The sequence below is a fragment of the Heptranchias perlo genome, chromosome 22 (assembly GCF_035084215.1).
Source record: "Heptranchias perlo isolate sHepPer1 chromosome 22, sHepPer1.hap1, whole genome shotgun sequence".
In the NCBI taxonomy this organism is placed as follows: Eukaryota; Metazoa; Chordata; class Chondrichthyes; order Hexanchiformes; family Hexanchidae; genus Heptranchias; species Heptranchias perlo.
Window position 1 is genome coordinate 32744518 of NC_090346.1, and position 23743 is coordinate 32768260.

At 41.3% G+C, this 23743-nt stretch overlaps 2 protein-coding genes across 6 annotated transcripts in view; one reads left to right on the plus strand and one right to left on the minus strand.

The window, feature by feature from the left end:
- LOC137340920 (uncharacterized) overlaps positions 1 to 1675 on the minus strand; it is a 41101-nt gene extending 39426 nt beyond the window's left edge. For all 3 annotated transcript variants that reach the window (XR_010966907.1, XR_010966906.1, XM_068003728.1), the window contains exon 1: positions 1429 to 1675. Coding sequence is in view for 1 of the 3 variants with exons in the window: in XM_068003728.1 (XP_067859829.1) it covers positions 1429 to 1665 (237 nt within the window). In the remaining 2 variants the exon portion in view is untranslated. The remainder of the gene's footprint in view (positions 1 to 1428) is intronic.
- Positions 1 to 23252, plus strand: part of rps15a (ribosomal protein S15a) — a 130489-nt gene extending 107237 nt beyond the window's left edge. The window contains exons 1-5 of one of the 3 annotated variants that reach the window (XM_068003216.1): positions 14387 to 14479; positions 15110 to 15247; positions 15643 to 15722; positions 16158 to 16243; positions 23121 to 23252. In XM_068003216.1, coding sequence (XP_067859317.1) covers positions 15115 to 15247; positions 15643 to 15722; positions 16158 to 16243; positions 23121 to 23214 — 393 coding nt within the window. In that variant the 5' untranslated portion in view covers positions 14387 to 14479; positions 15110 to 15114 and the 3' untranslated portion in view covers positions 23215 to 23252. The other 2 variants (XM_068003218.1, XM_068003217.1) reach the window with 2 other exon arrangements.
- The last annotated feature ends 491 nt before the right edge of the window (positions 23253 to 23743 follow it).

The window sequence follows — 23743 nt, forward strand, 5'->3', positions numbered from 1 at the left end:
TGTGTCACATTGCACCCTCAGAAGGAATAACGTCCTGAGGAATCATTGTCATTCATCTCTGTAGATTCTTTTTGTACACATGAAGGCCCTAGAAGACAAAAGAGATATGAATTAGTCCTGGCAAAGTAACAATCTTGCCAATCAACATACTCAGTCTTCTCATAGTTCAGTCAGTCATTGATGAAATAAAGTCATCACATGTGTGAAAGATGCTTAAGTTCTGTCACCAGGCATCTGCGAGTTCCCAGTCTCTCCATCTCCGATTGAGAGGGCTGTAGATGTGCTACTAATCTCCATGGCATCCTCCTATGCATCTGTGAGCTGGACTACTTCTGGAGGGCAAGACAGAGTGAGGCGGGAGCTGTGGGGGGGGGGGGGGGGGTGTTGTACACCACAGGATGTGGGTGAATCAGCAATTGTACTCACTTTTCCTGACCTGGTTAGGTCATTAAAGCACTTCTTGCACTGCAACCAAGACCAGGGCACCATGTTCCTGTTGCTCACCTCCTCAGTCACCTCCAGTCATGCTTTCTTGGCAGCAGAACCAGATTTCTTCCTCCCATCACTGTGGTAATTCCCTCCTGGTTTCACTGCACCAAGTAGTACTTCAAAGGAAGCATCTGTGCACCTGGGTGCTAGCCTTGCTCTGTGTGAATCCACGGCTTCACTTCCTCCTTTCTCCTCCAAAATCCATTTTTGCATTGGCCATTTAAACAGTGGACTTCAAATCGCGTCATGCGGGGGTGCATTATGCTCGCTGCACAGCTTGGAGACACGAAATCCGGAAGAAGTTGTTTATTGCTTCAATTAAGTTGAGATTGCAGATTCTGACCCGCTCACTTCACTTCCAGGTTTCGGTCCGATTAACCCCACGCCGCCCCCCCCCCCGCACCCCCGCCCCCCTTAACTGGGTCTCTTCCCGCCTCCATGTTTAATATCCAAGCCCATGATTTCTTTTCAAAGTAGCACTAACATAAAAAAAATGTTCGTTGATTGTTATCATGGGTTTATAAATAGGTCAATTTTAGTCTCCTAGTCATTAGTGGCAGTGTGGCTCCTAGGGGAATGCTTGTTATTTGGTGTAGGATTTTCTGTAGTGTGTGGCTAAAAGAAAAATTGCTTCTAACATTTAAACAGTGAGCACACTTTTGAATGTTCATTCATGGAAAAAGAATAGTGCTGTAAAAATGATCATGGTGACAATCTCATGGGTTGAACTATGCAACTCATTAAGTAGTGTTCACAACCCTGTGCCTGTGGGCTGTGGGGAGAAAATTGGAGGAAAAAAACAGAATTGAATAAAAGTGATTTGAATTGAAAAGTAAACGTGTTTTAAGCAAAGAACAGTCAATGCTATGGTTATTATAGACTTAATTGTCACCAAAATTTACTTCTGTAAATTCTAAAAATGGCTACCAGGGAGCTTACTTGGTTATAGGAGCTTGTATAATCTGTTACAACAGGTGTCTTTTCCAGTATCAGTGTACTTTTATGCATAGGTCTGGCACCAAGATGGCTCACGGGCTCTAATTCCTTCGCAACATTTGTCCTGTAAGGTTGGTCCCTGAGTACAGTGATATCCTTGGCCTGGTCAGTGAGAATTGTGTTGGTGTTGCAGCCTTTGCCAAAGCCAGCTAACATCTGTGTACATTCTTGATTTTGCATGTTGTAAAATTAATACTGTAATGATACATAAAAAGCAAACTTAATTTGAATAAAGCATATTTATATTATTTCCTACACTGAATATCTTAAGGCCAAAATGTTCAAATTGTGCAATATACTTTATTTTTAAGTTTTTTCTTTGTTAATAGCATATGCATTGCATAGTTCGTTGAAAGCATTATAAATTGCTAATATAAAGAATTATAGATGGTTGAGTAACAAGGTTGGAGTTCAATTAAATAACTTGTTTAATATCTTAAGCTACTAATGTGGAGCTGAAGTGTTGCTAACAGCTCCAGAGGATTGTGTGTCCCTGGCTGGCCATTACTTTTAATCTTTCAACTCACAATGAAATGCTAAAAAAATCCAAAGTAGCACAATAACAATGATACTCAGAAGTAACTTTATCACATAATACGCAGCCTCTGACCTTCTCTAGTAGCCACAGTATTAATGGAGCTGGTCCAGTGGAGTTTCTGGATAATGGTGACCCACAGGATGCTGACGGTGGGGGACTCGGCAATGGCGATGCCATTGAATGTCAAGGGAAAGTGATTGGTCCCTCTCTAATTGGAGATGGTCATTGCGTGGTACTTGTGTGTTGGAAATGTTACTTGCCACTTATCAGATCAAGCCTGGATGTTGTCCAGGTTTTGCTGCATGTGAGCATGGGTTGCTTCATTTTCTGAGGAATTGTAAATGGAGCTGAACATTGTGCAATCATCAACAAACAGCAAACAGTTGACCTTCTGATGGAGGGAAGGTCATTGTGGAAGCAGCTGAAGAAAGTTGAGCCTAGGACACTGCTCTGAGGAATTCCTGCAATGACGTTCTGGGGCTGAAATGATTCGCCTTCTTTCTTTCCATCAGTTCAGGCTGGATTTGAGCCAAGAGACGAAAGGGCAGTGTGCTAGCCTACAGAGCTTTCTAGTATTGCAATAAAATAAACTTTTTCAGATTAAAACCAGAATTCGATTAGATTAAAAACAGAATTATACAAATAATGAAAATGTGGAAGTGATAACCAGGCAGCAAACTGATTGAATGATTCAATATCACAAGTCTCATCAGACTAAAGATGAGATTACAGGGTGATTCTGTGACCTGGTGCTCCTAGTGGAAGCACATCTTGGTAAATCACAGCCTGTAATTTTCCCATCATTAACTTTAATGAACAGATTTCCTGGGAAAGACTCACTGTGAGCATCACTTCCAATTGGAAATGTCCAATTACAGAGACACCCTTTTATAGTCTTAGGATCACTTACAGGGTATCAAATGTTTTTATAACACAATGAGCTCCACTTACAGCATATGCAGTTTGCCCAGACAAACGTAGGACAGGATAAACCCAAACCCAATACATTTAAAAAATACCCATGTTCTTGGTTCATTCAGACAGAATTTTGGGTTTGTCTGCAAATACTGATGACACGCTCATTACTTTTCACAGTGATCCTCCCAAATTTCAACTCTTTAGCAGCTGGTCTCTCCTGACTTTCAATAACCCAATTTAGCACACGCAGTACAGTACTTTAAAAGGCAACTGTCCCTAACTTTCAACACCCAACCCTCCACAACCAATAGAGTACTGTAACAATACCTGATCTGGGATTTGGCTACATTATTCGTTATACAACATAACAGTTTGTAGCGACAGAACAGGGTTGCACCAACTAATAATCTGTTATGAATGACTTGTATATACTGTGAACTTAATGTGGTGCTTTATTTTGTCAATTATTGCCTTGAATATAAATGTTGATTGTCAGTGCACTTCATTTTGTAGTGCAAATTTCTCAAAAAACTATTTGCAAATAATTGCTGGGAACTAATATGACCAGAATATATTATAAAACATTTGAGACCCTCATATATATTGCACAGAGAATTAAGCAAAGGTGCACGCACAGGAGATAATGAGGATGACCTCTCCTACACACATTTTTTTGTCATGGGGTATGCCTCTCTCTTTGCACCCCACCCCCCCAAATACAAGGATTGCCCTAGTGCATCTGGAATGAAGGACAGTTGTGGTTGCAAGGCTGTAAATTATTTTAAGGATTCAGATAACAGAAGCTTGATTGGTTTCATGATTTCAAATGAACTCAATATTAAATTGCACTGTATACACACTCTATAGTATCAGTTTATCTTTTAGAAATACTTATAGACCATAAGTAAAACAAAAATAATGCTAATGAATTAAAAGAGCAATTTAAATTATGTTCATTGAAAACTGTGAGAAGCTGCTGTAGTTATCACTGCAAAGTAACCCAGATTCATAATTTAAAGGATGGATTAAGATGTAGTCAATCTCCTGTGACGTTGCACATGGGAGTCAAGACCAAGTGCACTATTCAGGTCAAGCAGGGTTAGAAGTCAAGGAGTTGCTGGACGCAAGCGAGGGACGGGCTTGGGGAGTTAGGAGGAGGCAGAAGGGAGAGTGAGTGAGGGGAGTGAGGCACTGGTGGGCCTAGAAGTAGAGGGTGGCACAGGGCCAGGTCTGATTTTAATTTATGTCGGGGGGGCAGGGGGACGGGGTTGCAATGGGTCACCTAAGTGGGGTGGGGAGCAGAGGCAGAGTTCAGAAGGGGGAAGGTGGATAGGAAAGAGGATAGGAAAAGGAAGAAGGGTGGGGAAGATAAGGGGGACAGGAGGTGGAGAGGAGATGACAATGGAGATGGGAAAGGAGTGTGTGTGGGTCAGGGCAAACTTTCTTCTCAGTGATGGGGGGGAGGGGTACAGTGGGACATGGTCACTTTTCTTCACAGTGAAGACAGGGGAGGAATTATACAGGGCCAGGGCCCATTTCCATCTCCATGACGAGTGGGCAAGCTAGTTTTCATATCAATGGAGGGTGCAGAGGGTAGGTTTTGGTGCAATATTGGGCAAAGAATCAGCCCGTTCCTTCTCAGTGCAAGGGATGGGGGGGGGGGAGATCATAAGAAACAAGAGCAGGAGTAGGCCATACGGCCCCTCGAGCCTGCTCTGCCATTCAATAAAATCATGGCTGATCTTCTACCTCAACTCCACTTTCCCGCCCTATCCCCATATCCCTTGATTCCCTTAGTGTGCAAAAATCTATCAAATGTAAGGAATCTTACAACTATAGGTTATAGTCCAACAGTTTTATTTGAAAATCACAAGCTTTCGGAGGCTTTCTCCTTCGTCAGGTGAAGTCACACTTCACCTGACGAAGGAGAAAGCCTCCGAAAGCTTGTGATTTTCAAATAAAACTGTTGGAGTATAACCTGGTGTTGTAAGATTCCTTACATTTGTCAACCCCAGTCCATCACCGGCATCTCCACATCAAAAATCTATCGATCTCAGTCTTGAATATACTCAACGACTGAGCATCCACAGCCCTATGGGGTAGAGAATTCTAAAGATTTACAACACCCTCAGTGAAAAAATTTTTTCCTCACCTCGGTCCTAAATGGCCAACCCCTTTTCTTGAGACTGTGACCACTAATTCTAGACTCTCCAGCTAGGGGAAACAGCTTCTCAGCATCTAGCCCATCAAGCTCTCTATGAATTTTATACATTTCAATGAGATCACCTCTCATTCTTCTAAACGCCAGAGAGTATAGGCCCATTCTACTCAATCTCTCCTCATAGGACAACCCTCTCATCCCAGGAATCAATCTAGTGAACCTGCGATGTACCCCCACTAAGGCAAGTATATCCTTCCTTAGGTAAGGAGACCAAAAATGTACATAGTACTCCAGCTGTGGTCTCACCAGAGCCCTATATAATTGCCTCCTTACTCTTATACTCCAACCCCCTTGCAATAAAGGCTAACATACCATTTGCCTTCTTATTTGTTTGCTGTACCTGCATGTTAAGTTTCTATGATTCGTGAAGAAAGAACACCCAAATCCCTCTGACTACCAACATTTCTTAGTCTCTCACCTTTTAAAAAATATTCTGCTTTTCTATTCTTCCTGCCAAAGTGGATAATTTCACGTTTTCCCATGTTATACTCCATCTGCCACCTTCTTGACCACTCACTTAACCTGTCTATGTCCCTTTGCAGCCTCTTACAGCCTCCTCACAGCTTACTTTCCCACCTAGATTTGTATTGTCAGCAAACTTGGATACATTACACTCGGTCCCCTCATCTAAAGCATTGATATATATTGTAAACAGCTGAGTCCCAAGCACTGATTTCTTGCAGCACCCCACTAGTTACAACCTGCCAACCCGAAAATTACTCGTTTATTCCTACCCGAGAAATAAACCAGAGTCAGATCTTGGGGTTGGGGGTGTGGGGGGGGAACCTTCTTTCTCAGTGGGGCGAGTGAAGTTGATTCGGGGGGGGGGTATAGAGTTCCTTATAGAGCACCTGGAATACTGCATACAGTTTTGGTCTCCATACTTAAAAAAAGACATACTTGCTCTCGAGGCAGTACAAAGAAGGTTCACTCGGTTAATCCCGGGGATGAGGGGGCGGACATATGAGGAGAGGTTGAGTAGATTGGGACTCTACTCATTGGAGTTCAGAAGAATGAGAGGCGATCTTATTGAAACATATAAGATTGTGAAGGGGCTTGATCGGGTGGATGCGGTGAGGATGTTCCCAAGGATGGGTGAAACTAGAACTAGGGGGCATAATCTTAGAATAAGGGGCTGCTCTTTCAAAACTGAGATGGAGAAACTTCTTCACTCAGAGGGTAGTGGGTCTGTGGAATTTGCTGCCCCAGGAAGCTGTGGAAGCTACGTCATTAAATAAATTTAAAACAGAAATAGACAGTTTCCTATAAGTAAAGGGAATTAGGGGTTACGGGGAGCGGGCAGGAAATTGGACATGAATTTAGATTTGAGGTTAGGATCAGATCAGCCATGATCTTATTGAATGGCGGAGCAGGCTCGAGGGGCCGATTGGCCTACTCCTGCTCCTATTTCTTATGTTCTTATATTCTTATTAGTTGGGGCCGAGTACTAAATTGCTTCTCAGTAGGGAGTGGGGGCAATTGCTTCTCACTGGGGGGCTATTTGAATTGCTTCTCAGTGGTGGGGACGAAATTACTTTACAGCAGAGAGGGGAAGTCGCCAACTGCTGCTCCCATCGGGCCTATTTCCATATTTTATTGGTTGCTGGAAGCTCCCTGTGTTTAGGCTTATCCCCACTAAGGTGGGATGGGGGAGATGGTTACTGGAGGGGGAGGGGGGGATTTTTTTTCAGAGTGGGGAAAAGGTGTTGGGAGGTTCAGGTTGAGATAATGGAGAGATGAATGGGAGTTTTTGACCAGGAATGCGACAATCCACATACGGTTAAACGCGGGTAACCTCAGGGACATTTCAGATCTGCTGCTGGAAGCTCGTGGCGCTTATGCTGGCCACTTCTGAGGTAAAATTTTCTTTGAGGATGTCTGGGGGGGTTTCATTTTTTTCTGGATGGACGAGTTTTAAGCTAAGCAAGAGTCTGAGCTCATTTCAGGAAGAGTTCTTCTGAATCAACAGGATAAATGGCACTTCCAGATATCTGGATGGGTATGGGATGGTACAGCAGCCTGTCACGTAACATTAAGGGGATTCCCACTTTATCAAATGGGTCACATCTATAGGCACAAATCGATTAAAATATTGCGACCGCTCACTGTTTTAATATATAATAGATATCAAGGAATTTGTTTCTAACCAGTAACATATATAGGGATCAAGATTACTTTGTAAACAGAAAGCATGAATGTTTTCTAAATCCCAAGTCCTTGGCACATAACAAAAATTAGTTGCAAAACTAAGCAGAAAATTCCCCATCGGCAGGTACCTGTAACTGTATCACGATTCAGATTGATACGGTACTATTTGACTCACTGGAGTGATATGGGTTCTTATTTCACTGAAAGTTATTGAAACATGATAGAGGTGACTTTCTGCTCCAGACTAAGTTGACGCTATTCCCCCAAGCTGTATAAAAAGCTAACCTGCAGCAATGAGCTCAATGCCACCCACCATCGCGCCCCCCCACCCCGATTTTCTATGGTTAGCTCATTTGAATAATTATTCATAGCTGGCTGTGCAGCGTTGCCTTTTGCAATGAGCCAGCTTAATGGGGGATGTGGAAAATCAGGTAAGCAGATCAAAGTTAAAGGGATGTGCACACTTAAAAGCAAGTGGCTGCATATGGGGATAAATATTGTTTAGCCTTTATGAAACTTCCAAGTTATTTTTAAACTCATCCTTACATTACAACAGTAATTGTTTGGGGGGCAGAAGACAGAGAGTAGGGATAAAGGGAATGTTCTCTGACTGGCGGGATGTGACAAGTGGTGTTCCCCAGGGATCTGTACTGAGGATCTTAGCTTTTCACCATATATATTAATGACTTGGATAAAGGAATAGAGAGTTGTATATCCAACTTTGCAGATGATGTAGGTTTTTGGGGTAATAGTAGAAAAATGACTCATGTCAGGAAAACTTGACATGAGCAGAAAGCATCATGTGTTAACTAGTACAGTAGGTACAGCATGTTTCTAAAACATCTCTTTGCAGAATAAACAGCCAGTGGGGTAATTAACTGTATTCCTGTAAACAACAGACCCTTAGATGAGAATTGTATCACATGACTTTAGGAGTGTATAAATTTAAAATAGTTAAGCAAATTTACCATGGATACAGAAGTACAATGGAGAAAGAGCTGAACAGAGAAACCTTGAAGAGATAAGGGATGAGGTCTACTGTCTGTATTTGCAGAACTGGGCAAAACCAGTTTCTACCATTTTTTAACAAAGAGTATAGCACATGATGCTGTGATTACACCATACCCTGTGACCAAAAGTGGTTGTGTTGTGGATGAAGTATAAAAGTTGGTATACTCTAGTGGCCGGCACTGTTCCTTCTAAGCTGCGCGTGTGCGCGGCTGTGCAATGGTCTGTTGTGGGCCGCCCACTTAAACATTCCGTCCGCGCACCAAACCAGTGCTCTCGGTCCTTCTCTCACACTGACCAGTGCCCAGACCCCAGGCCCTTCTCCAGCTCTGCCTCCCCGGTCCCCAGTGTTCCAGCCCCAGGCAGGCTGCTCCACCTCTGGTGCTCGGGAGTGTCCAAGTGTCCTGGGTTCCGAGTGTCCAATCCCACGGCTCCGGTCTCAGCCGCCGCATTGTTTACTGCATTGATAGGAAATGCAGTCAGTGAGCAGCTGATTGGCTGCGCGGAAACCAGACCAGGAAGTAAAATGAAACCTATGCGTTTGTCAGTGGCCAATCACAGACCGGACCTATCCACCCAACCACAGACCAGGCATCTCCATCCAATCAGAGACCAATCACCTCCACCCAATCACAGAGCAGTCATCTCCACCCAATCAGAGTCCAGGCATCTCCACCCAATCAGAGACCAGGCACCTCCACCCAATCAGAGACCAGGTACCTCCACCTAATCAGAGACCAGGCATCTCCACCCAATCAGAGACCAGGCACCTCCACCCAATCACAGATGAGGGGCCCATACATAGAGCCAGCCAAAACTAATGAGACCTGCAAGATGTAAAATTGTAATGCAATAATTTTTAAACCCTGCTGAGGAGTCAATGGAGAGGGGGGAGGGGAGAGCTTTAATTAAACTGTTCCCTATCGCCAAATTCACACTGACTGACTTGACACCGTTTTGTATTTCTGACTCAATTTAAAAATTCTGATTGCACACAATTTATTTTGGTTTGAATCAGAGTCATTAAGCTGGTTCAACAAAAGGCTGATTGGAATTGTTCCCATCAGGCAATTTTTAATAAAATATAATAAGACTGGTCTGCTCAATCCTAGTGCAACTTAAGAAACCCATTTCATAAACTATGTAAATTTATCAGCCAATATAACATTAAATTGTTACAATTAACATTATTTTGTACATTTGTTCTGTTTGTTATTTACCCCAAATAATGTTTTCTAAAAAGATATTCTATTTAAAGTTGTGATTTTTTTTTTATGTGGCTCACACAGCCTTTATATCGATGCACAAACCCAAATTTATTCCGCACATGGCCGAAAAAAATTAGAGGGAACCTTGGTGGCCGGGTGAGTGCAACTTGGACCTAGGACACTAGAGATCTGCCTCAGAGCGTCTAAGGTTCCATCCAGCGAGCTGATTGAATTGATGTAAGTAGTGAGAATAATGTTTGCTATGATCGATGTATCAATACAAGATAAGCCAGAAGCTAAATCTTGTATTTCTTAATAAAGTATTAAAGTTGCTGCAATTAGACTTTTGTATCGATTAATTAATAAGAGTAGCCGGAATGACTATAATCTGACAGATGACACTAAATTAGACAGACTAAGTGAGTGGGCAAAACTGTGACAGATGGAATTAAATGTGGGGAAGTGGATCCATTTTGGATCTAACAAAGGCAAATCAGAATATTTTCTTAATGGCAAGACGAGGAACTGTGGAGGAGCAAAGGGATTTAGATGTCCATGTACACACATCACTAAAAGCTAGTTAACAGGTACAAAAATCAATCAAAAGGACTATTGGGGTCTTATCTCAAGAAGGTTGAACTACAAAGGGGAGGAAGTTATGCTCCAGTTGTACAGAGCCTTGTTCAGATCCTATCTGGAGTACAGAGTTCAGTTTTGGGTACTGAACCTCCAGAAAGATATATTGGCCTTGGAGGGGGTGCAGCACAGATTCACCAGAATAGCAGGGCACAAAGAGTTAAAATATGAAGACAGATTGCATAAACTTGGATTGTATTCTCTTGAGTATAGAAGGATGAGGGATGATCTAATCAAAGTCTTTAAAATGATAATGAGATTCGATAGGATGGATGCAGAGAAACTTTTCCCTATTGTGGGGAATCCAAAACAAGGGGGCATGATCTTAAAATTAGAGCTAGGGCATTTAGGAGTGAAATCAGGAAGTACTTTTTCACACAAAGGGTAATGAAATTGGGAACTCTTCCGCCCCCCCCCCCCACCCCCCGGCCCCCCCCAAAGGCAGTGGTTGTTGGGTCAATTAATAATTTCATGAGTGAGATTGATATATTTTTGTTGGGTAAGGGTTTCAAGGGATATGGAGCAAAGGCTGGTAAATGGAGTTGAGGAACAGATCAGCCATGATCTAATTGAATGGCAGAACTGTCTCAAGGTGCTGAATCGCCTATTCCTGTTCCTATGATTACATTTCACAAGTAATCCATTGGCTGAGAAGTACTTTGGGACATCCTGAGGTCATGAATGGCACTATATAAATGAAAATTCTTTCTTTTTTTAAATGTTAGCCTTTGCTAAGCTGGGGGAGGGGGAGAGAAGTGGGATGCTAAAATAAGTGGATGGAATCCGAAACTGGAGGCATAAAACAGGTTCTGTGGGCAAGTGATAGAATGGGACAGCCACTCACTCAGTTTAAGAGCAGAAAAATGGACGTGGAGCTGCACATAAGGGGTGTGAGAGGGTTGGCACTCCAATGAACCCTTTCCAGAGGACAACGCTGCACCATTCCTGTCACTGGGTGGTAACCAGGCTCAAATATGTGTACATTACCTGCAGGACCTGAGAACAGATGCAGAAGACAACAACACTTTTTAAGGAGTCTGGCAAGGTAAGATTACCAATAATACCTTTATCTGGTGGATGGTCCAAGAAGGCACAATGCCACATGTTGCCTGTTAACTTGTTTCATATTTACTGCTGGCTTGGCCAGGCCCTCACTCAACTTTTTCATTACATTTCATGCATTCTCAAACCTCAGCTGGACACAGCTTCAAAATGCAATGTACAATTGAAAGCCTTGCCACACTCACATCTTCCAAGCTCATAATACCTCAAGTCATTGTAAAAAAAACCCAACTGCATGATACATAATCCCTTACTGACATCCTGGTTAGTCTGCAAGTTTTGCACTTCCTATGACTGTGCATGTGTTCCTTCAACTTACAGCATCTCAAAACTACTTTTCTGCTTGTACAACAAAATGGCACATCAAAGGACCCAATGCCAACCTGCAGAAAGGTCTCCCTGTTGAAGCATAGGTGGCAAGGGCACATTTCCTCTGATATGTCCAAGGAGCTGCGGCTGAATCTGTAGACACACATACATAAGTAACAGGAGGTTTGCACAGCTCACCTCAGGTGCAGGTAGACCACCCCCCCCCAACCCCAACCCCAACCCTGCAAACTCTCCTCATCCTCAAGTTCCCAGAGATCATGAGGAATTGCCAAAGGAATACCAATCCTGCCAAGCAGGAGCTGTTTTCATTCAGAGGGCAACTCTCCTCAACTGTGGGTGGTGACAAAAAATAAACAAGGAATAAAGTAAAATCAGCAATAAACTGAAAAATGGCACAAAACAAATTGAACATCAAACAAGACAGCAAAACCAAATGAAAAAGACCAAAAAATACAACTTCACTGTCACTTGCAAAACCAGAAGACATACACATTTAAAAACCTACGTTCTGAAGGCTTGGCAGTGCACCTGGTTTATACAAGCGCACAGCAATGGCGTTGCATTTCGGTGACACCTTCGGAAAACAATGGGAGAGAAACCCTGCCTTTATTTACATAATTTTATGATCTTTAATGAGCCTTGTGCACCCTTGCATCCCATACTTCCTTATTACCCAGCGCTGCCTAGCCAGAAAATATCAGGCAGCACCCAGTCTGCCCCAAATTTTCTGCTTCCCCACAGTTGGCACATCGAAACATAAAATCTCCTCTAATATTCCTGGCATATACGATGAGGAAATTACAACTGCCAAAACAAAATAACTCGCAAATCGTGCAGATAGAAATAGCAATGTTAGAACAGCCATGACTATTTTTCAACCCTGTCCCAACCCCACGAAATGGACTAGACTCGAAACCAGTGCAATAAATGAAACTGTTGACACAGAAAAGAACAACCTTGTAGTACCACTTTTGTCCTCGGAAGCATGATTGTGTTTTCTGGCACCTCTGATCACTTTAGCTTTTGACTTTCCACAAGTAAACTTTCTTGCCATCACTAAATGTCAGTTTTTAACTTCAATCTAGGCTATAGAATTATAGCTGAACAGGCTATACTGCTAGCCTATCTCCTGTTACCTCACTAATAATCTGACCATTGATTTAAAGGAAATTAATTCAAGGGTAAGAGTGTTTAATAATAAGAGAAAATAATTTAATAAAGCTATAGGAAAATAATCTGATATTGCCAGTTAATGTTTTTTGGGGAGGGGAGGTAAAAGAGCTGCTCAATCCTTCCTGATAATTATATCCTCTCAATTCTGGTAACATCCTTGTAAATCTTTTCTGCACTTCATCCAGTTCTTCATTTTTTTGTAGTTATGGAGACTACATAGTGCACACAGTATTCTACCTGTGATCTAACCAAGGTTCTATATAAATTTAACCTTCTCTCTGCTTTTGTATTCTATTCCTCTAGAAATGAACTCCAATGTTTTTTTTTCATGCCTTATAGCCTTATAATGTGGAGATGCCGGTGATGGACTGGGGTTGACAATTGTAAACAATTTTACAACACCAAGTTATAGTCCAGCAAAATAGGCAAATGAATTGCAATATAGCGAAGTGTGAGGTGTTTTCATTTTGGTAGGAGGAATAAGGAGGCCACTTATTCCTCAGAAGGTAAGAAACTAAATGGGGTAGAGGAGCAAAGTGATCTGGGTATAAAGATACGTAAATCACTAAAAGTAGCAACACTCGTTGATAAGGCTATAAATTGTAAACAATTTTACAACACCAAGTTATAGTCCAGCAATAAACAACAAACAAAAAAAAACAGAGATAGAGAGGTAGAAACATAGAAAAGACAGCAACTGACCCGTTATATTAAAAACAGATAACATTTGTTCGCTGTATATTCTGAGACCTTGTATATTCTGAGACCTTGCAGGTAACACCTGTCTGTCTGCACACTGATTGCCTTGGCAACGGGCAGTTGAAAAAACTGTCTGTAATCACCATGCATTGTTCTGTGAATTATAAATGCGATTTCATTTCGAGGATTTCATTTCGTTCACCTGAGGAAGGAGGAAGCCTCCGAAAGCTTGTGAATTTAAAATAAAATTGCTGGACTATAACTTGGTGTTGTAAAATTGTTTACAATTTATAGCCTTATCAACGAGTGTTGCTACTTTTAGTGATTTACGTATCTTTATACCCAGATCACTTTGCTCCTCTACCCCATTTAGTTTCTTACCTTCTGAGGAATAAGTGGCCTCCTTATTCCTCCTACCAAAATGAAAACACCTCACACTTCGCTATATTGCAATTCATTTGCCTATTTTGCAAATCAATGTCAATGCACCTTGACCAATAATCAGAAAAAACATTTAGATTGATCAGAGGTTCAGATATTGCGTTTCAAGCGAATGAGAGATGGTAAAATGTCTTATTTGGGGAAGTCTCCGTTCGCTGTATAAATTTAATCTGTTGAAATGGTGAAAAGAAAATTAACTTTGGGGAAGGGGTTTGAGAGTCGGTGGAGGATGCGGGTGACTGCAATGCATTTATTATTCGTACACTGAAATCGAATTTGAGTTAATTCCTTTGTCCCCTGAACTTTAAACGGGAGAAAGTTTAATACGAGCCTGTCTGTAACGAGAGCCCGCGAATCCTTGCAAGGCTGAGGCCCGAGTCGCAGCCGCCGCCGCCGTTGCTACGTTACCAGGTGTGGTTCATCGCACAAGATGCACGAGAGCTATCGATCGCTGTATGGGTCAGTTTGCGGTGACGTTTCGGGCTGAGATCGATAATTGATTATGCATCCTGGTATGAATCACGCTGTGACGTAACCTCGCGAGGCTTAGAAATGTCCCATAGTGCGTCGCTTCCCCCACCTCCTCCTCTTTTCCCCCATATTGACGAACTGGTAAGATGGCGGGAGCGAAGGGCGCAAAGTAATCTGTTTGATATCTGCACCATCCTAAGGAGTCGTGTTATTTTTTTCCATTTAAGTACAAGTATGTGATGTGAGGATTCATCCAATGGGACTTTTGACAAGTCATTTGTCTGTTGATGTCAATATTGTGCCGGACTGTCGGCTCCCCCCCCCCCCTCCTCCCTCCCTCTGCTGAGTTTCTTTCATGCGGCTCATTGAAAAGAAGCGGCGGCTGCGCCCGTGCAAATTGGTGCAAAATGCACGGATCAGCCGCTTGGCTGGGAAGCGTTCAAAGTGATGTCTGGAAGTTGGAGGCGGGGGTGTGATGGAGCGGCTCTGTTGGGTGTGGTGGGGGTAGCCGAGCGGATGATGCCCTCACTCTATTTGCGACTCTCAACCACTTTTTGTGTATTTTTGGCTGAGTTCCGAGTGGGGTGGCGCGCTTCAATAATGTAACTTGACTTGAGGGGTGGGGGAATAATGTAATATTAACAGCAATTGGCTGCAGTTGTGTTGACTTGTTTAAGTACCGTCGAATTTAACCCTTCTGCAGCCCACGTTTGTGTTTAGAGATTATAAGTGATAGGCCAGAACATGTCTATAATCTGTTTCCTTTCTTAGGCATTATGGTGCGCATGAACGTTCTTGCCGATGCCCTTACAAGCATCAACAATGCAGAGAAACGCGGAAAACGCCAGGTTCTCATCCGGCCATGTTCCAAAGTGATTGTGAGATTCCTGACTGTAATGATGAAACATGGTGAGATATTTCATTATAATTTATTAAATGTTATGCTGTACTGAATATTAAAAGACTTGGGGGACATGGATTTTGGTATAAGAAAAACTGAGCTGCTCTCACAGGGAAGCTGTTCGAGCCCTACATCAGACCATCGCATTGCTTTTCTTAAACATGAAAGCTGTGATAGGCTAGAAAGAGAAAAAGTTCTACAGTGTTTTAGCCTGTTGGTCTAAACCTCTGTAAATGTCAGCTCTGTTTTGAACCAACACATCAAAATTATGCACCACTGATTTGTATGATATAACTTGGGTGATTTTTTTTTAAGCCTTAGATTGGAACTGTCATTTGGTAAATTCTGAGAAATGTTGGGAGTCTTATTCTGAGGTCTCAACTGATGTTTTTTATATTTGCAGGCTACATTGGAGAGTTTGAGATTATTGATGACCACAGAGGTGGAAAAATTGTTGTCAATCTCACGGGCAGACTGAACAAGGTAAAGAATAGATATTTCACAATGTATGTATTAGCAAAGTAATGGGGTCATTCCCTTTTTTGTAACTAATCCCTTTCTAGCGTGACTGAACCACTTTTGTCCTTGGAAGCATGATTGTGTTTTCTGGCACCGCTGGTCACTTTAGCTTTTGATTTTACATGAGTAAACTTTCTTGCCATCACTAAATGTCAGTTTTTAAAGCATACATTTCTCTGGATTCAAACACTTGTTGCAAAACGGTTCATTGTTGCATGATGTGTTTGGAATTGGTGTATAACTTGAGTACTTATTTTAACTAGTATATTTGGATATTATGCCACTAAAGATGAAAATGGCATGGAACACCTGCTTTTGATGTGCTGATGTCACTAGGTTAAACACTTCAGATATGTATTTATGTATAGTCTGACATGCACTTTTTTTTTTCTTTAATAGTGTGGTGTCATTAGCCCCAGATTTGATGTTCAAGTAAAGGAACTAGAAAGGTGGCAAAATGGTCTTCTGCCTTCACGTCAGTTTGGGTAAGTTTATTACTGTGGGTTCTTGAATACTATAAAATCTAGGCAGATGTTCCTATACAAGGATGTGGTTTGTATGGAGGTCTGACTTGTATATTAGCTTTTACAACCTGCCTTTTGATTGGACTTGTTTTGGGTATTGAATCATGCAATACCCTATTCTGTTTCTCTTACTCTGGCCTCTTCTGCATTTCTTTCTCCATTGGTGGCCCTACCATCAGCTGCCTAGGTCCCAATGATCTGGAATTACCCCTCTACTTTTAAGACCCATCTTAAAACCCCAACTCCTTGAAACATCTTTTGGTCATCTCCTTCAGCTCTGGACTCATTCTTTCCAAGTGTCTCTGTAGTGCCCATTTGTTTTCTACGTTATGCAAATTGTTGAGAACATTGACTGTTTCACTGACCCATCTCGAGGTTTCTGTGTGGGTTGTGCCAGTAAATGTTTTGGCTATTGCCAACCAGCACCTAAACTGTCTGGACTTCAGTCAGTCGGGGTGTACCTTGGTTTGGAGACTAGAATGGCAATGTGGTTTTATCACCTGGCTAAATGTTTTTTTAAAAAAATCAGTGTTGTACAAGTGACAACTGATTTGGAGGCTATTTGCAGTATGTATGAACTGAAAGCTGCTATAAAATTGTGATGTGTGCTTGCTTGCTGAAACCTTTTTAGAAGTTAACCACTCTTGAAGGCATTAACTCTTCATGGATACCAGCAGCCCCCTTGTACCTTGTCTCAAGCAGTGCAAGGTCAATTAGCCCATCCAGTCTGTAGATAATCAATCTACCCTCTGCCCCATTGTGCAATCTCCTGGTTGGGCTCTCCTGGAAATTCCTCCATCAACCCCTCTCCAAGACAATCAAACAAGCTTGCAAACTGAAGTAACTGATATGTAATTACAGCTACCCCATGCCTGCTATAACTGGACTCACAGGTATATCCTGCTCCATTTTGAAGGATTGCAGTGAATCTATACTTTTCACATATTTTAGTAATTATTCCAGAGGAGCTTGACTTTTTTTAAAAACAAATGCTTCCTGCCATCTAACCTAACTTTGTTTTGTGTTTTATACTGATGCCTCCTAGTTCTCCCTTATCTAGATCTAATAATTTTTCTGTCTGAAAATAATCTATTCCTTCCATTTATTTGGAAAAACCTGTTGTATCACCTTGAAGTATATGTTGCTTTAAGGTGGAGGAAAAGGCTCCAGTTCCCTCATCCTATCCTGATGGTTAAGTGCCTACGACTGGATATCATTCTGATGATCCTCCTGGACATACTCCACTTCCCTGCCAGAAGGGACTAAACTGAGCACTGCATTCTAGATGTGGCCACACTGGGGACTTGAGGGTAGTGTGGTTGATGTGTATATGGACTTTCAAAAGATGTTTGATAAAATACCACATAATAGACTTGTTAGCAAAATTGAAGCCTATGGGATTAAAGGGGCAGTGGCTGTGTGGATACGAAAATGGCTGAGACAGAAAAAGTAGTGAACAGTGTTGGGACCACTGCTTTTTGATGATATAAATGACCTGGACTTGGGTATGCAGATGACCTGAAACTTGGAAATGTAGTAAACAGTGAGGAGGATAGTAACAGACTTCAAGAGGACATGAACAGACACATGGCAGGTCAAATTTAATGCAGAGAAGTGTGAAGTGATTCATTTTGGTAGGAATAATGAGAGGCAATTTAAACTAAACAGTACAATTTTAAAGGGGGTGTAGGAACAGAGACCTGAGCACAAGTCTTTGATGGTGGCAGGACAAGTTAAGACAGCTGTTTAAAAGGCATGTGGGGTCCTTGGCTTTATAAAGAGTACAAAAGCAAAAGTTATGATAAACCTTTTATAAAAGACTGGTCAAGCCCCAGCTGGAGTATTGAGGCCAATTCTGGACACCACACTTTTAAGAAGGGTGTTAAGGCCTTAGAGGGTGCAGAGAAGAATTACTAGAATGGTACCAGGGATGAGAGACTTCAGTTATGTGGAGAAACTGGGGTTGTTCTCCGAAGAGCAGAGAAGGTTATGGGGAGATTTGATAGTTGTTCAAAATCATGAAGGCTTATGATAGAGTAAATAAGGACAAACTATTTCCAGTGACAAGGGGTGGTAACCAGAGAACACAGATTTACATTAATTGCCAAAAGAACCAGAGGTGGCATAAGGAAAAAAGTTTACATAGTGTGTTATGATCTGGAATGCAGGGAGGTGGTAGCAGATTCAATAACTTTCAAAAGGGAATTGGATAAATACTTGAAGGGGAAAAATTTGCTATGGGGAAAGAGCAGGGTGGGACTAATTGGATAGCTTTCAATGAGCCGAATGGCCTCCTGAGCAGTAGTCTATGATTCTACATAGAATGTATAGTCAGGTCAATTCAAACGTCCTGTTTGGTTTCCCTATGGCCACATGACACGTGCACTCTCAATGACTTGTCACAGATGGTCTCTGTTTCACTGCTATATGCAGATGCCCCTCCATGGTCTACGCGTACCTGGAATTACCCGGACTTAAATGCATCCCTACATTTATCCATTTTGAAGGACCTCTGCCACACATGGGACTCATTTCCCACTGTATTTATAACATTCTGCAGTCTATATTAATTTCATGTGTTCTTAACTCCCACACATGCTTGTCATCAAACTTAATGCTTAGACTGGGAATTTCCTTAGAGCTGCTCCCGCTCCAGTACTGGTGGAAACCCCAGCCCAGACTTTCCCACAACGACCAAGAATTGTAGGTTAAAGTTTATTTAACTTGCGGTGTACAGTTTTGAAATTTTTCAGTTTACCAAGTGCAGAAAGTGGATGTTGAAAATCCTAGTTATTTAACCGTTGCAGCAGTATTACATTTAACAACTGGGAGTTTGGATCTTGGAGCAATAACTCTCACTACTGCCAGGCTGCTTAAACCATTATAAGTGGCAGTGGTGTGAAAACTGGATTAAATGCTGAAAAAGCATGATTACATTGATTTTAATTGGGGTGGAGCTACGATTACCTTCTAATTATTTTTGGCACAGATAACAGCAGAGTGACATTAATGGCATAAGTAACTCATTTCTTCTGCAGTTCAAGGGTCCCTACAACATTGTGTCACATGGGCCCACATTTATGCATGTAAACTGAGTCACACTTCCAGCAAAATCATGGTGGAGCAACTCAAAGCAAATTCCTGGCCCTGGTCTCTTGATTCTTCCAAATCATTGCTCTGCATCTTTAGCAATGGTCCCAACACTGATCCCTATGGGACCCCACTAGTGATTGAATCCAGAGCTACTTCCATTAATTGGAACCAATTTGCTAGCAACCATAAAATCCACCCACTTTCATGGGGCAAAACCTTGATTAGCCTTCTGTGTAACACTTTATCAGGGCTTTCTGGAAATCACAATGCACAAAATCTACCAGCCTCCATCAACTTAGTTACCTTGTCAAAAAATCTGATCGTTAGTGAAACAGGACCTCCATTTTCATAAGCCCTGTTGGGATTCACCAATAATTGCTGCTCTTTCCAAGTGATTAGAGATGAGCTGTACAATACCTTGCATCAACTTGAATACAACTGATGTCTAGCTGACCTATAATTCCCAGGTTCTAACTTCCCTTAAATGCTGACACTGCATGAGCTTGTTTGCAGTCAATGGGAGCAATCGTAGACCTCTGCAAATTGTTGGATAGGAGCCTAGGGTTAATGTATCTGATGCAACAGCCTGATCTGCCTTAATTGTAAACCATATCTACATTGACTTTCAAGGATTCAATTTTGGTAGTTCCTCCTTGTGTCACAATTTGTTGTACTGATGTCTTCCCACTTTGCAGTACTGGACAACAGTCAGGTGTTTTTTCCCCATTTTCTGTTGTGGCCCAATTGCTGTCCTCGCTATGATCTGTTACTGAGAATTTAGCCTGACGCTTTCTGCTCTATGTATTATGCCCCCCCAAACAAGACGATGAGGCAGCATAACTGCCACTTGACTGTTATACATGTGTAAATGACTGCCCTTACATTATAGGAACCTTTTTTGAATCCAGCTTGGACCGATGAGCTGCATTCACTCAGGTTTTGTAGGAATCCAAAACATGGAAGAGTATAAAACCCAGAAATGCATTTCTGTAATCTGATTTGCAAAGGGAAATGCAATTTTAAAAATGCTGCTGATCAAGGACATGTTTTATGCAGCCTGTGTACATTTATATATTTTTATGAAGCCTATGTACACTTAAATATATAATCACACATTGACAATACACTCTTATGCACTGTGCCACATCAGGCTATTTGTACTGGGAGCAAAATAGCTTGTTTGACTGGGGGAGTTAAGGTTGGGAAGGGAGGGGGGCTATTTTAGCAGGATTTAGATGAGATTTACATCTCGTATGGTAGTGCAGGCATTGGGTATAATCTGGACAATAATCTATCACCATGCTGAGATGTGCTTTGTTCAGCTTCCAGAGTGTTAAGCTTTCACTTATTCAAACTAAGCTTTTGAACAGCAAAATCTAGGTCAATTTGCTAATTAGAATTCTGCATGTATGCAAAAGGATTAACTTATCAGAGCTGTTCTTTGTGTAGGTACAGGTTTAACATTCCTGCTGATTGTGCAAATTTATGTAATGCACTAACCCTGTCTAGTTTTATTCACCATTTTTCTAATTATGTATTGACATATATGGTGTCCTTGACCAGGATAGTCAGCCTGCCCATGTTATTGCATGACACTTCCTTCTAGAAATCTATGCTGGGAATTTTCTTGGGGGTTCTCCTGCCCCACTTCCGTAACCTCGGTAGCAGGTTCAGAGATGCCCCGAGGAAGTTCATCCCGTTAATTTCTAGCAACAGCTTGATACTTTCTGGCTGCACATTTGCATGTTTGTTCTGTCTGTATAATCATCATGGGTGGAGAAATAAGTACACAATTTTAATCAAAAATTTGCAAATGTTGCAGCAGTGCAGTGTCAGATTTGTACAGGAAAGGACCTCGAATGGTAGAGTAAGCCCCTCATACTGCTACTGACTTATAATACTTGCATGCATTACAGCTTCATTTTAAAAAATCTCAACATTGTAGACAAATCTCTAACTTCATTGAACAATTTGCCCATGAGCACCAAGGACACATGCTAGCTAGCCTAGGGTGAGTTTATTCAAAGACCGGATGTATACAAGCAACGTTTTGCTTATTTGGGGGGATTAAAACTTTGAATAAGGAATTGCAGATCAAGTCAACTGCATTTGAGGGATGAGGTCTATTGAGTATACAGCTCGTGCTAAAGCTTTCCCAGGTCAAATCCAAAGTCCAATTATAATTCGGCACTTTATTCCTTTTCGAGCTAAAAAACACAATGTCCTTAAGGCATACCTCTCAACTAGATGTGTGCATATATTTCAAGGTTGATGGACCCACTTAATGAAGTGTCTCTCAGTGCTGCATATGGACCCTTTCATAATGGACAGGACAAGATAAGCATGCAGGTGCTGATCTTCCCTGAAGTCTAGCTTTTGCATTCTAGTAGGCAAAGTAAAAGCATGATATTCTGTACTTGTAGAGACTTAACTCCTCTCCTGCCCATGTCTGCTAACAGATTGCCCAAAAATTAAGTTTGGTCTTTTAATGGTTTGTTCTGTGTTCTACTTGCAGCAATATTTTGTATGCTTTGCAGTTCAGAATCTACTGTGTAAATCCTTAAGGGATTGACTCATTTAATGGCATAGAATAAAACTAAGCAGGAAAGCTAGCATTGTAGGCTGTAATTCTAACTTAAAATTTCAAAGAACCCACTGGCCGTTTTAGTAATGAAGTATTCGGTTAAATAGAAGTAAATGAATATACTTGTGTACCTGGGTATTTGTATATTTTCATATTTGTGATGCCAAGAGGCTTGAGCATTGAACAGATTTTTCTTTTTGGTAGGACTGAACTTTTCACAAGTTACACTTTTTTTGCATGAATTGCTGAAGACTATAAACATGGGTAGGAATGGGGTGTCCATTTTATAGTAGCCAAGTCATGCAGACCAGGAAAGTTCTGTGCTGCAAACCTGGTCTTTGCTGGGGTGCTGGTAGCATCATTAAAATTAGCTCATGTCTGCCTTGAAACCAGTTAGCAGATCTTGTAGCTATGCATTGACCCTTGATGCAAATGCATGTCTTGAGAACAAGATCTGGCTTGGCTTCTATTTTGCCTGTTGAAATCTAGTAACTCTCAAATTTGTGAAACTTTAAGGACTCATCAAAAATCTGCCTGTGAACAATGGAGTTGTAACTATTGGGTGGGGTGGGGGGGAGGCATAACCAAACCTAAAATGTTTGTAGGTCTGAATATTTCAAATAGACTGAAATAATGCTATCTATAGAGCAAGATTGATCTTGATGTGTAGTCTTAACTCAATTTCATTCAAGCTCTTGGAAACAAATCAAGACTCCATTGTAAATTTGGAAAAGGAACAGGAAAGTAACAGCAGTTTATAATGTGATCGAGAACACAGACAAGATTTTAGGTTCATTGATTTAGTCAGATTATTTCCTCATGAATAATGTAATGTTTTAATTATTGGATTGTGAATGGCAATATGTGGGATATTACCAAACCATTGTTCATGGCTCACACCTGCCTTTTGAGAGGATTAAAGCCTGGATTATAGACATCTGAAATGCAGAAATGTTAGAATATTGTGTAATGGCTAAAATGTTGATACCTAGTGGCTATTTAAACATTAACATGTTAAGAATTCTGGGTGATGAGCTCCTGTTGAAACGAGTCCTGTTTCCTAGGACAGTGACAAATTATTTTTTATTTTGAAGCATGTTAATAGAAGTGCTTAAGATTACAGTTTGAAGCCAGAAAAATGAAACTTTTTTTAAATTATAGGTACCTCGTTCTAACTACTTCAGCTGGCATCATGGACCATGAAGAGGCCAAGCGAAAACATACAGGAGGAAAAATCCTAGGATTCTTTTTCTAAAATGTGAAACCAGCCTACAATAAAACATTCAAACCATTTGTTCTGTCAATTTGTATGAAGTTGTAGATTGGTCTTGAGAAAGTAAGAATAGTTGGCTGTTTTTAAATGTGTAAATAGAACACATTTCTGCCAGCTAGGTTAGTCCTTGTCACTTGATCACTGAATCTACAGTGTGTTGATTGACCTGTTTAGAAATACCGTTTTTTAGATTTACATTCTCAATGTAAATAGAAATCCTTAGACTATACTTTTTTTTTGTTTTGAAATTTCTGGACTAATGGTGAAATGACAACTAACTATGCTTTCAAGACTTGACTCTGAAGGGTTCTGTCGCCTTGAACCTGTTACATACCAGATCCAGTAGTGTTAAAGTTCATAGTGTAAACTTTCCCATGTTTTACGTTTCAATAATGAGTATAAAAATTGGAAAATCAAAAAACAAAACCACCATCCTATATCTGTCACCTGTTAAATGTGTAGGCTTGTTCTTTAGCTTCTAGTTGTGTTGCAATGGATCCTCTTTCCCCTA